The sequence below is a fragment of the Neolamprologus brichardi genome, chromosome 23 (genome assembly GCF_056152115.1).
Source record: "Neolamprologus brichardi isolate AB-2024 chromosome 23, ASM5615211v1, whole genome shotgun sequence".
NCBI lineage: Eukaryota > Metazoa > Chordata > Actinopteri > Cichliformes > Cichlidae > Neolamprologus > Neolamprologus brichardi.
The window spans coordinates 8558535-8573405 of record NC_142125.1 but is presented as its reverse complement, the minus strand read 5'-3'; the positions used below and the strand labels follow the sequence as shown (position 1 = coordinate 8573405).

The following is a 14871-nucleotide window of genomic DNA, read 5'->3' as shown; positions in this document are numbered from 1 at the left end:
AACACAGATTAATCATTAATGCTCTACAGCATGACACTGTGATGATCAGGGGATGCCACGTGTGCTGGGGTTAGGGAATACACAAGCTCCAATGGCTGGTGTGTGTGTGTGTGTGTATGTGTGCACTGTTATGATGTGGGCAGTAAATATCACACCCAGTTGCTGTGTTGCGTGTACCAGCGTGGTGTTTGTATTGGCTGTTGATGACATAATACAATGGCAGTAAACCTATTAAGAGTTTCATCACAGAGACATTAACTCTCCACTTGCAATGTTGGTTACACTTACTCCCTGTGTATAGCAAGTATAGTGTGTAAACAAGCCTGTACAAGCATACTGATGTGTAAACAAGACAGATTATAACCATTCTCGCTTTTCTCACACCGTACAAACTCACTGAAGCAATCGCACACACACACAGAACGACATCTGTAAGCGAAAGAACAGACTGAGAAAGACGAGTGGAGAGAGGGTGTAGGCTGAGGCGGCAGTCGCACAACGGGAGCTGGAGGCTGCTGCTGTCAACAGTATGGATAAAGACAAATGGTGTGCCACTGCTCACTAGCCAGGCAGAAAAACACCACGTCCGCGATTGTCTGCTTCTAGTTTCTCTCTCTGTCATGTCATAATCAGCAAAAGCTCTACTGTCACCGGTACAGAGACACGCTCCAACACATGCTGTCAATATTTCTCACTTAGTGAGTGTCAGAGAGAAATCAAATGATTTTATTTACAAACAAGCACTCGCTGAAAGGACCTGCATACTGTGCCTGCTGGGTACCATCACCATGGCAGCCGTATGTATAGCCAGATGGAAGGCAGGCACAGGAAGTGACCTTATACCCTCCTGTCTCCTCTCATCTCCCCTCTCCTCTTTTCTGTGCACTGCATGGTCCATCCACTCTATTCTTCTTACATCCTCAACCACTTCTTTCTGCGTATAATTAAATCAGTTTGACCTATCTAATATAATAAATCAGTTTTACTTGATTTGCAGTGTTTACAGTGTATCACCCTTCTTTCCTCTCCTCTTTGGCATCCATTGCTGCCCAACACGGGCTCTTGCTGTCTGCAGGAACTAAGCCCCACTCAGTGCAGAGAGCGCATACAATGAAATGAGGGGATTTGCGAGGCGGCCCATTGTTCCATGTGTTCATGCAGTATAATGGGACATTTCCGACAGACTGGAGAGAAGAGCAATTGCTGAGCTCCGGGATCACAGAGCTTTGAGTTCACACGGAGCTAGTGAATGTAGTCAACGCTTACTCCCACACAAAGAGAGACCGAGGAGCCAAGAAGGAAGACGGTGTGACGTACAGTATGGAGTACTGTAAAAATACGACTGAATTTAAATGTTAGATTATCCATCAATGTCAATTTGCAAGTATTTGGAACTTTGCTCTGGTCTAAATGATTTAGATCAAACTATTGGCCAGACAAAACAAGCACTACTAGGACGTTACAACATATGACTAATATTAACTAGAAGTGTATTTTACAGATCAAGTTATAATGAACATAGAAATGTTGACACAGATGTTTCCATGTGCATTAGTTCTGATATAATGTTTGATGCAGAATTAATTAGAAGGAAATGTGCAGCAACAGGTGCATTATTATGTTATGCTGTTTCCAACACAGACAGATTTCTCATCTTGTTCAGTATAACAAAATGTATGTGTGTATAAGTGAATGTGTAGTTTATTTTCAGCAGATGCAAACTGAGAGTAGCCAGATATGAATTTTTAATGCGGTGAAAGTCTATTCCACAAATAAACACAGAGTAGTTACAACCGTCCGAGAGCCCATACAGGCTGTGCACACACAGTGTTTGGGTGTGTAAAAAATACTCGCTTGTGTGTCCAAATACTGTATTGCTCCAGTCAATACAGTAGTGACACACTAACACACATGCTACTAAAGAGAACGAGATAAAGGCAGAGATGCCATGCTGCAGTGCCGCTCTGTAGCATCCCAACTGTCCTGGACAGCATAAAGCACAACCTGCTGGCTCTGCTGCGTTTTAGCGCCACAGCAACCAGTGACCAAAGCATCAGGAAGCAACTGACTGGTTGTTTTCACAACAAAGAAGAACACCCTGACTCTTAAAGCGATGATCCAAATGTCAACATTGGAAGTAATATACAAATATGCATTAACGCTCTGAATGCAGACACAAACAAATGGGTTTTAAAAGTAAACAAAATGCACGAATACACATAACAGCTGCGCTGTTCACTGATGGAGGGATAGGATGGGTAGATGTTGATGAAGAGGATGCAGGAGGAGGCTGAGTGTTGTACTCACAGTTCTGAATAGAGGATGTGCAGGTTGCCCAAATTGTCTGTGTAGTTGGCCGGACTGAGCCAGGGCAAAACTAGCAGCAACAGAGCCTTCATGATCAATGCTCTGCTCCTTTTCCTCTCTTTTCTTCCCTGTTTCCTCCTTTCTGAACTACAGCTCTCTCCTCTCCTGTTCCCCCCTCCTCCCCCTCCTCCTCCTCCACCTCCAATTCTCCGAACCTGGCCGTGCTGACCTACCCCTCCTCGCCTGTCTTTCTTCTCAAGGGGCGCTCTCAGATTTGAATTAATCCTCGACTTCCTTCCTTCTAGCCTCTCTTTCCCCCTTTTGTTTTCCTTTCTCTACTTATGTCTGTGTGAGTTTCTTCCTCTGCCTCAGGCTGGTTGCCTGGTCATCTCAGCTGCAGAGGCAAACGGGCCAGTTGCCAGAGGTTGAAGACGTAGTGGAGGAAGAAGAAGCAGCAGAAGCAGGTGCAGAGAAGTCCCGTTGGTGCACAAGAGGAAGATGTAAAAGTGCAAGAAGAACAGGAAGAAGACCCTTGCAAAGGTGGCACATTTGGAATACAATTTGAGATGTACGGCCCCTTAATCTGCTCTGGGCACTGGCGAGTTGTAAGAGGATTTGTGCTCGTATGCGTGTGTGTGCATGTCAGTCTCCCTCTGTGTGTGCGTATGTGTGCGCGTGTGTGTATGTCAGAGAGAACAGCGCAGGCTGTGACTTATACTGCAGCAGAAACCACTGAGGTGGGGGGGGGGGGATGGAGCAGACCAAAAAAGAGACAGCAGGGGGGGAGAGGTACCAGGTGCGCTGTGATTGGCTCTACCCTCTTCACATGCGTACTCTCACGTACACTCCCATACATACATACACACAAGTACAATCTCTGCATTCACCTCCCCCCTGCCTGCACATACATTCACCCGTGAAGGGGAGGATAGAGAGTATGTTGCCTTCCAAAACCCTCGCCCCTCCTCTCTAACGATGGACTAATCCCAGTGCAGCAGATTGGTCTGATCGCTCAAAAGAATCTGCCTACATGTGTGGAAAAAAAAAAAGACAGAGCATGACCAAAACACACCGGCAAATCAATATTCTCTGCACGGGTGGAGCCTTGTTATCCTGAGTGACATGAATGAGAAATATGGGCGAAAAAGGAGAAGATTTAGAATAAGTCTTTACTGACACACTGTCCATTTTCATTCATTCCATATTAATTCAATTTTGCAATGTACAAGAGCTGGTAAATGGAAGGGGAAAGGCAATTCATAAGAACAAAGGATGAACCCATTCACCAAGACATCTCCACCTGTTTAGATTGATTGTGGAGAAGCTGTGGGAAACATGACTGGAGGAGAGCTGTGTGCTGACAAACTGTATTAGGTGTTGGTGACATTAACTATCAACTATTGTGATTTGATTTTAAATATGAGCAAGATATATTTAATCTGCTAACTGCACTGATGGTGTTTGGGGTATGCATGGGGCTTCTTTCATCCTCTTCTATCTTTTCATTCATTTGTAGTAAACAGAGTGCAATGGGGAGAAGTGTTGGCTAAACAACTTTGAATATGAAATGCAGGAGGACATCTGATCTATTTTTATTCCATTCTATCAAATCTCACCCTCCCGTTTCTGTCAGTTTATAATTAATTTAGGCATTTTATTCAAAGTAGAGCAATCAAGCCAGATTCTATTCATGTAGTCCAAAATTACAAGTCTGCCTTTGCTTTCTGTTTTCTATTTTGCTCTAATATTTTCCACCCTTATCTGATTTTCATAGCGCTGAGCTACACTCAAGAAACACACTTGTAAATTGTGGTGTAAATACCCTGTCTGGATGAATTTCTCATGGATGGAGGTAGTATAGTTACCGGCTGAATTTTTTCCTCTATGCGTTTGTGCATCTGTGTGTTAATGCATGCATGCATGCAAACTCAGGCGTAAGTTGTCCGGCAGTATTTGAACAGTACGCACAGCAACAAGACCACAGGGCACGGAGGAAATGGAAAAGTAATTGGATTGTGACAGGATGCAGTTTGTGAACAGAAGGCAGTCTGCCCCACAGGACTCATTTCATTCTCTTGCACATTAACTTGGAGTCACAAAAGAGGCATCATAACATACACATAAACACATACTCCAACCACATTATTACTTTTCATTTCCCACTCACAGCAGCCAATTCATCATACTGACACAAAGTCATAATCTTTAAAAGTTATTACAGAATACTTTTGTATTCTTGACATTCTGCTTTAAAGTCAGCTTACAAACCGAGGCTGTTTAAGCGCTAATAAGTAACACGTAAAGGAAACAAAGAGATGGTATGACAGTGTTATAGCGTTTATCTGTGTTGCATCTTTTTCCCAGCTTCGTGATATTCTCTATTGCAGGAGCTTGCAATACAGTAGAAGTGCCTACTCTCTTTTCCTAGAGCTCTTTTTTTTAAAATAAATTATGCAGTAACACTTTATGTATTTCTTCTCTCTGCTACTATGGCAGTACTAACAAGAAATCGTGTCCTGAAAAAGTACATTTATCTGGCTCCTTCAGTGGTTCACTCTCTGCAGATGGTGAAGCAATTGAATTAAAAATCTATGCAGTAAAGACTTTGGTTGCTTGGTTATTTAGTTAGGTTTCCAAATAAGTCAGTTTCTTTTTTTAATCTTAGCAGTTTTACAAAGTGCTTTCTAATTCATCCACTCAACCAGACACATTAAAAACTCTTGTCTGCCATTGGTAGCAGCTTGGGCACCTCCACTGAGACACCTGTCACATGGAGGTGTCAAAGACTGAACCATTCACTCTGCAATTAGGGGCTTAGTGCCATTTTGAAAAAGAGACCAAACCCCAATAATAACACATCAATCCAGATAAGAACCACTAATGTATTAAACAAAGAATCAGAATCAGAGACATTATTTCAGAATAAATGTCTCAGATGTTAAGGCTACCTATAACACCCTTCTCTGCAGAGTGTGTTATGTCCTCTAATATCAAATAGGTATATGTAAATAACTATAAATCTGCTATAAGAATTACATAGGCAGGTAAAACACTTTTCCGCTTCCCTCACTGGGTGGCTTTTCTCCCTCTATGAATGTCTATCTGGTGAAACACTGATTCGAACATGTTCACCAAAACCATAAACAGAACAGTACAGAATGAAATAAAATAAGCACAGAATAAAATAGAAAATGTCTGCATGCGTCACATGTATTTACATAAGCTTTGAACTACTCCTCAGTGGGCATTGGAGGCATACTTGAAAAACAAGGTAGTTTTCATAAAAGGAAAAAGAAGAAGAACAAAATGCTGTCATGCTCAAGGCAAAATATCATCAAAACAGAACTCTGGGTAAATTGGCTAATATGAAAAACATGAGAATGAGAGACCTTCAAAGCAGAAAAAATTTTGTGCATTATAGATAGACACATAGCTACATGAAACTAGCGAATGAAAAGAAAGAGAAGAAAATACCTGGGGGATCATATAAGGAGGCTATTTTTTATTTTTATTTTGCCATATCCTATATATCCATACAGGGAAAAGTAATAGAAAACTGAAAAGATACTGAAGATTACATAGTTGAGATGTTATTCTTGATTGCAGAGATGTGTCCAGGATGGCATTTTCTCTATCCAAAGGCCATTAAAGGTCACAAATGATTAGATTAGTATGAAATCAGCTCTGAACAGATGGCATGGCTGTCTAAGTCATTAGAACTCCTGACTCATTGCCAGATTTTGGGGTAGCAACAGCCAGAAACAGTCCACCCATCATTAGAACATAAAATACAGGCAGAGGGAGGAGCAGCGTTACACACATGAAACGGGTACTGAAAGCACATCTTGACTGGCTTAATTTCCCCAAATTCCATTTTGAGTTTTTATAACATTTTAGGAAATTTGTTCCAATCCTAAAGCATAGTTAAGTTTTGTCTTATTGCTATATACTTGGAGGGGCATAAAACGAACTGCCATGGCACTGATTCTACAGCAGAAAGCATTTTTAGGTTTCTATCCCATGCAAAACAGCGTGGATTTACTCTCACATTTTAAAGTGCTATTCTCACATTAGCTATTTAACAATTTGAAGGACAAAAGGATATAAATGAAGAGTGGGAGCAAAATTAATAAAGGTGCTTACACATGGAATGCACAGGAACAGCTTGACAGGCAAGAAAATATATCTTTGCAAATGAAATGATAAAAAGATAAAATTCACTGTTTGGAACTCCTCTCCAACTCACCGCTGAGTGAGTTGGTGAAAAGAATTTACAGTATTTGCATATAATTTCCTCCTGTGTCACTTGTGTCCTGTTAAAATTACACGAAGGCGTTGATTATACTTGCTTGCGGACATGGAAACAGACAGCTGGAGATAGTTTCTGTTAAACCTCTTTAAATCTGCTGCCCGGAGCGCTTGTGTACTTGATACATTGTACACATGTAAGTGCAAGTTCATAAAAAACAAGCAGGCTCATAGACATTTGCACAGATGCTCGCAGTCACTGTCTAAAGATGACATGTGTCATGTTACCTGGGTGAGTGAACCGGGGTTTTGAGTTTCCGTTCTGGACTTATTTTCAAAAGTTTGAAGGAATGACGTTGGGTTTTCCAGGTTATCATAAGTTTTGGGTTATCTAGTTTCTGAACATGTCTCTTTCCAGTGTATTTGTAATTCTTGATTTCTGGTCAGTTCATGTCTTTCCTATTCTGATGTCCATGTCTGTTTCTCCCCTGTCCCCGTATCTAGGCCATGAATCTCAGTGTTTGTTACTTCCTGTCTTATTTTGATAGTCTCTCATCCTGTGTGTGTGTTGTGTTCTGCCTCGTCAGTCAGATTAGTTTCAGCTGTGTTCCCACCTGTGGTCTGTTCCCTCGTTATCCCTTGTGTATTTATGTCCTCAGTCTCTCTTTGCTTGCTGTCATGTTTTCTGCTCATGCGGTGTGGTTTTGTTTTTTCTGTGAGGTCTATGGTTCCTTAGTAGTTTCCTAGTTTCCTGTCCTAGTTTCTGCTTGTGAGTTTAGTTAATTCTCATTGTTTCCAAGTGCTGCACCTGCCTAACCTGCCACAAGGCTGAATTGTGACAGAATGACAGCCATTATGGACCTAGCAGCTCTCAATGAGTTGAAGGAGGGCATGATTTATAAGGTGTAAGGATATCAGGGAGCAGTTAGTTATAGGCTACAAAGACTGGTATCCACCATTTCTTGGTTACTGGACTTACTACATGAGGGTCATTGAAACTGACTTTCTCTGTCTGGATCAAATAAATCCAGCGAAACAAGACTGTTTTCAATACAACGGGACCTAAGACTGATCAGTGTGCTACAAAACAGGCTAAATCAAAAGACTGTTAATTCTGTTTGTTTAGTTTCTGAGCATGCCAATGAAAAAGTCAAAGATAATTTTACTTCAGTTTTTGAGCCACTGGATTGCACAGGGGAATTGTGTATATCTAAGCCAGTCGCTATCAAGTATGAGGTTGCTGCTCCTGATCTGACTAATAATGAACTCTCTGTTCAAAGTCCTCTGTTTCTGAGCTGGCACGTAATAAATCAGTTAATTTTGATTCTGTGTCTCCGGGTCTGCTCCGTCTTCGTCTTCAGCATCGCGGTTGACCTCCAGATCCTCTTTGTCCGCTAGAAAAAGCCCCTGAGTTTTGCCCCGAGGCATTGTCGACCTCCTGAACTATGTGTGGTTTTTGTTTTTTTTGGACTCTGTTTGTCTCATGCACCCTGTGTCTTGGTAAGGACTCATTAATTATCTCTGTCTTTGAGTGGTGCACCTGGGTCCTTACAGACCTACGGAGATGAAAAGTATAATCCCGACCCAAGACTACTAGTTTCCTATAGTTTATAATTTTAATATACTTGATAAATTCAATATATAGAGAATATTAACCAACATCTTTCAATAAAAACTCAAAGACGCCATGTACCCACTGGACCCTGATGGAAATGTTTAAATCGGCATTTCACTGAAACTATTCTACATTCCTGCAAACAGTGTGGAGAGTCATCTCTCTGAAAGCAGTCTCTCACCTCTACAGCTGAATCCTTCTGGGAACTGGTCTCAGAGAGCCACACCTCATTATAACATTCGCATTACATGAAGGAAAAGACTAGGGAAGAAATGACAGGCAAAAAGATGAGCGAGAAAAGAAGGTATAAAAAGAGCATAAACAGATGAAACGAGTCTATGTTTTGGAAATGGGAAATAAGATTCAGGGAGGGACAAAATTTTTAGAGTTTAAGGAGTTTTAGGCAACTTGATTTTTCTAAGTTTTAAGTGCAAATGAATAGGAAATACTCCTGGTGCTTATGTGTGGTGTGGGGCAAGATTCACTAATTATCCCAGCGGCCTTTGGGCTAAGGAAGTGTTAATGAGCATTAATGAAAACAGACCCAGACTGAGAAAAAAGGAAGTGCTTTCTTTTATAAACAGAGGATCTGGGCCTAGTTTAGATGAAAGTCTCGTTGGAAGAGCTCTACCCTTTGGGACTGGAGCTGTGGGCTAATGACGACGGGCAGAGGAGGAGGGTGGGAGACTTGGAGTGTGTGCTTACTTCAGGTCATTGTAGAGTTTAGTAGACACATCAAAACCAAATAGAAAAAAGGAAAAACCAGAAGCTAAAGTACTTGCTTACTTGTTTAAAAGCAATACTAATAATATCATTTTTAAACAGGGAATTTAATGGTGCAAACTGTTTCTACCAGCCTACCTGAACTTGATGTGGTCTTCCAGTTGACCACGGGGCATTGTTTCAGTGCAATGGTCAGTGAAGGGACAAGCCACGGACAGCTTCTCCAGCAGCTTATGGACCAGAAGACTGGGCTTCCTGCAGGTCTGCAGCATGAGGGGTTCACGGCACACAGGACAGAAGTCACTCTCCAGCAGGAAGCTGGTGAGACACTCTCGGCAATAAGTATGTCCGCAGGGCGTGTCCAGAGGCTTGATGAGTGGCTGCAGACAGATGTGACAGATGAGGTCATCGTCCACTTCATCCTTGTAAAGGTACTCATGGTTCTCTTCCAACTGATGACTGTGGCCACATGATGCGCACAGTTCAGGAGTGGGAGACAATGATCCATAGTCTGAAGGGGAAAGAGGTGGAGCTGATGCTTCAGCCATTGCCGTGGCAACTTCAGGGTATGTACTCTGCTCCTGGATACTCATTTGGAGAACACTTGGGATGCCATGTTAGAGCTGGTAAGGAGGTTAGCAAAGGAGAGCTGTGGGGAAGATAAATATAATGCAAACAGATAAAAATGTAAAAAAATATAGTCTGTATTCAAAAATCAAGTGCAAAAGTGTTACCAGCAATGCTTGTAGGGTATTTTCACATTTCTGTAGAGTATTTACCTAACAACAAGTAACTGTTGTTGTGATTTGGCACTATATAAATACAACTGAACTGAATTAAATGACTGCAATTATATTATATTCATGAGTAATACTGATGCATCACTATATAAGCCACATTTACCTGTTTTAGTTGCTCGAAATTGAATCACTTTGAAGTACTATAAATTTCAGGGTCACTATTTGGGTCCAAAGAGTGACATATATCTAAAAGGGCGATTTTCTCATTCTTTTTTTGCTATGAAAATACTCATGATATCTTGGAGGAGCCGAGCAGGGACACTTTTATTTTTTTATTTTTCAAACACAACTACAGAGCATGTTGTGTGCAGCAGTCCTCCAAACCTGTCTTTTCTCCTCAGTTTGATTTTCTGCACTGACACAGAGAAGAGAGATCGAACAAGTGCGATTTCTTCTGTGGATGCAGCAACATCAATACTACTCATGTCAGCAGAAAGTGCAGAGACAGATAGAATCAGATAAGTCTTCAGCCTCCTGCTCAGTGTACAGCCTGACAAACATACATCACTGTTAATCCACAGCAATGTGACATGATTTTAGACGTGCCAAGTCTTTTTTTTTTTCTTTACTGATACACAGGTTTACATTGTGAGTGTGCCAATGCACGCGTCATATCCAAAACCCAAAACAGGCATGCTATTTGGGCACATGGACACAAACAGATGGGCTCAGTGAGGCACACGTCACCTTGGCATAAGCCATCTTGTTGACTCTCCACATGCTTTGTTTCTGGACCCACTGCTGGGTGTTGGCTGCTTAATGAGACACTAGATCAAGTTAGAAAAACAAAACAAAACAACAACAACAAAACTTGTGTTTGGAGCCTACAAAATATTTATGTAATCCAAGCCCTAGTTCTGTTTTAATTGGACAGATTCCCATGCTCTTCTGCTAAATAATTTATTTCTAAAAAATTATAACTAACAATAGACTTTGATGTGGATTCCAATATGGTAATACATACAAATCTGTCCTACCTCTTTGTGAATACATGCAAATGTCCAGATTAACCACCAAGCTGCAGAATTAATCAATATAATTTCTTTTTACAGTATGAAATTGTTGGGTGGCAAGTTGTGAGAGCCATAAGCTTACAGTCTTTTGGTATGCCGGGTAGCGGAAGGCTAATAAGTAGAGGCTTAACAGTCTTAACAAAGATGAACTTTCCCTCTGAGAACTTGTGGTGGTACAGCTGATTCACCACACACTGTGGCAACGTCTGACTTTGTCTATGAAGCAGAGTACTTTCATCACTACACAGGAAAAGCTACAGACAGAAAAGGGGAGAGAAAGAGATCAAGTACCTGTCAGTAGGTGATGAGAACAAGAGAATGGTGATTCATAGTCAATGTAAATAAAAAATAAAGGTTGTCTAATATTCTCTTTAGCTTACGTCTGTTCTTTTCTCGCACTTGACGCAAAGCTGTTAAAAAACGATTCAAACTAACAATAGTATTAAACAGTGATGTGAAAAAGCGAGAGCACCGAGAAATAAAAATGAAATCTGGCATGCACACCCCAGAGTTCGGTAGCACGGGGGGTGCTGGATCAAAAAGACAATTCTAATATATTAGACCACTACGGAGCTCGCGTATAATGATTTTATAACATCCCAAACAAGAAGAAGAGCTCCAACTTCTGGTTCATCAAATGAACATTGATGGTTTTTTTTCTTATACATACTAACAAACAAATATTTCAGCCTTGCTGAAGTGCTGAAACTGAGAATCTCAAATGATACTACAAGGAAATGTAGTTTTTTGGCTTTAGAAGCCAATATTGACCCATTAATAAACTTAAAATGTAATTATGTATATATGTCTGTTTGTATTCTATCTTTTCCTTAATGTGAATCTAAGAGGGTACAAGCTCTATTACAACTGGGATTGAATTATTGAACTTAAATTATTGACCAAAGAAATCAATACATGCACTTTGTCACTTTGTATAAAATATAAAAAGTGTTTAAAATTTCACAAATTGTAATGTCCAGAAGAAATTTATGAAGAGATAAAATTGATATTGAGCAGAAATGAGTTAAACCTATTGATGCAGCCCTTAACAACAGGCCAGGTTTCTTATGTGGCCCCCTGGGAAACTTAATTGCACAAGGAGCCACATCAGAAACAGGTAGCACTAGGAGCTACCTGCGGCTCCTGGGACACTGGTGGTTCTCAGGAATAGTTCTTTTTGTGTCAAATGCATCACTGATCTTGGCATGATCTTGACTTGGCTCAGTCCTGCGCATAAGAACATCTCCCAACATACGCAAGATATTCCAGAGAGAGGAAAGACAACTTTCACCCAAACACTAATGGCAAAATGCAACTAATGGGAGGCCCTTCCTTTCTCTGGAAATCCGTTCTGTTCAGTCAAGTCAAATCACAACAGCTGCCTTAAGGAACTTTACATTGTAAAGTAAAAATACTACAGTAATAGTGACAAAACCCCCGACAATCAGACGACCACCTATGATCAAACATGCGGTGAGAGTGGGAAGGAAAAATTACATTTTAACAGAAAGAAATCTCCAGAAGCAACAGGCTCAGGGAGGGGCAGCCATCTGCCGTGACCGGGTGGGGTTGAGGGGAGGGAGACAGGACAAAAGAGACACTGTCAATGAAGATATATAACTCCTGTTTGTGCTGTTTGTCATTGTGCTGGTAATTTTTGAACTTTTAAAAACAATTTCTCACAGGGATCCATTTGTTCTAACTTACAATCAAAGATTATCTTATGTTCGGTTATTCCAACAGACCGATGATGTCTTCCATTGGGTGTAGTTCTTTTTTCTCAAGAATTTTACAGTGGAGAAGTTGAGCCTGACATGCATAAATAACATCTATACAACATGGCACAATAGCAGGGATATTCCCAGTGCTGCTACATGTATCTACATGCAGACATTTCATGCTTTTGCACACCTTTTTTTTTTTTCATGCAGGCATATTCAGTGGACACACCCGTGCCTGAGGAGCATTGGCTCATACTGGATCATTCCTAATCTCTGAAGTGATAAGTTCACTTTGTCACAACAGTCCTATGGGACTGCTGCTCTTTCCTCACAACAAAATCATTCAGGACAGCTAATTGACTGAACCTTGACTACATATTGTTGACGTTTAATTATTGACTACACTGGCCATCTAGTATCCAAAGAGAATGAGAAAGGTGGGGCTGTTCATGCTCAAGGCTTTCAGTTTGGACTACAAAGTAAAAAAAAATGTTTACATAAATACAACACTCGGGGTAGTCTTTATTTTCATCTTTGAAGTATAGTTATGCCAGTTGTTGGCTGTCTAGGCCTTATGCAACTGAGTGCAAAGAGAGGTGTTTATTTAGCATAGCGTGAGCCTTCTTTCATACAGTTTGCACATTGTCTTTAACTACCATTGTTTATTCACTCTCAGGTTTCTCTCCTGTGATCTGAAATAACTTGATGAGTTAATAAAGAGACACGGCCATGCCAAGTCAGCTTCTTAACAAATGATTGTGAAGAATAAGCCATTAATAAGGTGATTTCTGTGTCAGCATTCACATTGTCCACACTGAGCTAGCTTGTTGCTATGTACAAATCCACTCCTCATTTTTAGTCACAGACATCAAACCGTATTTGTATCGACCAAACAAAACACACCCTCAGAGTCAAAGTCAAAGCCTGACAAATCAGACAAAGTATGAGTGTCTGCAAAGCACGTTCATGCTGCAACATAATGATCTCTCTGTCAAATCAAAGCACCGTGTTACTGTAATTGACAAGGAAGACACCTGTTACAGGTGTAGCTTAAAGACCGTGAAGATAATAAACTGATCTGTGACTCGTGTTAGGAGAAATCTCACTTGGAGAGTGGAAACAATAAGTTCCTCATCGACAAATGAGTTAGTCATCATATCATAAAAATATTTAAATAGTACCAGATAACCTGCTGACAGGTCAATAATCTAAGTGTAACATAGCACAGCACAAGGCAGGCTGGACTCAGGCACAAAAGTTATGTGCTGTAGAGCATAGACCAAACATAGGCAGTTGTGTTCAGACATGTCCATGAGACAGAAAAATTCCAACAAGCCATTTTTTCTTTTCATACAATCACAATCACACACCGATAAACATTGGAAAAAAAAACAGCAACAATCAGCCATCTATCTATCTATAAATTATTTAACTGCACACCAAATGTAACACAGCATAATATTTTTGATGTCTTCAGCACATTTTGTTCCTTTTAGAATAAACAGGGGATGTGCAAATCAAATATTAGTATAATTTCTGCCCTTTTACTAATCTCTGCATTAGGCTCGTGTGTATGTTTGTGTATTCTGGCCTTTCTCTGAGTTCATAGCAATCTGAACATTGAGTCTGAGCCAGACCTGACACCTCAATCTGGGAAAACAGCTGAAGCCAGATGTGAAACCCCATGAAGCGTCACATGTATCTGAATGGCTGAGTAGGTCAGCACAGACTGTACTTAACACCAGTGCACATAGGTAAGAGAATTGACAAAAGCTACACTCACATATAAAATACAAATTTAATGCAAATTCTTTCCATGCAAACACCGGAGCGGCAATAACTGCTGGCACGACGTTTTGTGTAACTTAGTGAAGCATTTAAGATAAATAACAGACATGCTTCTAATAAAATGTAAAATAGGAAACTATACTTACATGGCTTCATTAGCAACATTCCCTTTCGGCAGTGCAGTTCACCTGAACAGGTAAAGTCTGGCAGGCAGTGTAACTTTAAACCATTCAGAGAGGAGGTGGAGGGGAAGGACAGGACAGCTAAATGACTCCGTAAAGAGGACTTTGTCCAACTCAAGCAAACCGGAGACCGGCGGACAGTCTTCATGTAGAAAGAGAGAAATTTTATCCTGCTGCTGGACTTTATAAAATACGGAATGAGTCCAAAGCGGAGAGGATTTCCCCTGTGTGAGCCCAGAACCTGCTCACCTCTAAACAGGCAAAGGTGATCAGGAAGTGGGCAGAGAATAGAGGCGTGGTTAGAGAAAAGGTAAATAAGAGAACTGCCCAAACCTGTACTGGGAGTTCAGCAGAAGCTGGGTTTTCTTCTAAAACAGTGTGGGCAGAGGAAATGAAACCTTGAACTTTGTGTAAAAGGCAACCGAAACACTTCAAAAGTGACTAGTGCTAATAACAAAAATATTTTTAATGAAC

The 14871-nt window shown here is 40.8% G+C and overlaps 1 protein-coding gene across 4 annotated transcripts in view; it reads right to left on the bottom strand.

Annotated features, from left to right (window-relative positions):
• The window catches only part of lnx1 (ligand of numb-protein X 1), a 34264-nt gene extending 19596 nt beyond the window's left edge, over window positions 1–14668 (bottom strand). For 2 of the 4 annotated variants that reach the window (XM_035907464.2, XM_035907465.2), the window contains exons 1-2: window positions 14362–14668; window positions 9032–9542 (exon numbers count right to left, since the gene is read on the bottom strand). In XM_035907464.2, coding sequence (XP_035763357.1) covers window positions 9032–9486 — 455 coding nt within the window. In that variant the 5' untranslated portion in view covers window positions 9487–9542; window positions 14362–14668. Of the gene's footprint in view, window positions 1–2307; window positions 2980–9031; window positions 9543–10380; window positions 10446–14361 lie in introns of those variants that run through there. The other 2 variants (XM_035907462.2, XM_006790199.3) reach the window with 2 other exon arrangements.
• Between the last annotated feature and the right edge of the window lie 203 nt (window positions 14669–14871).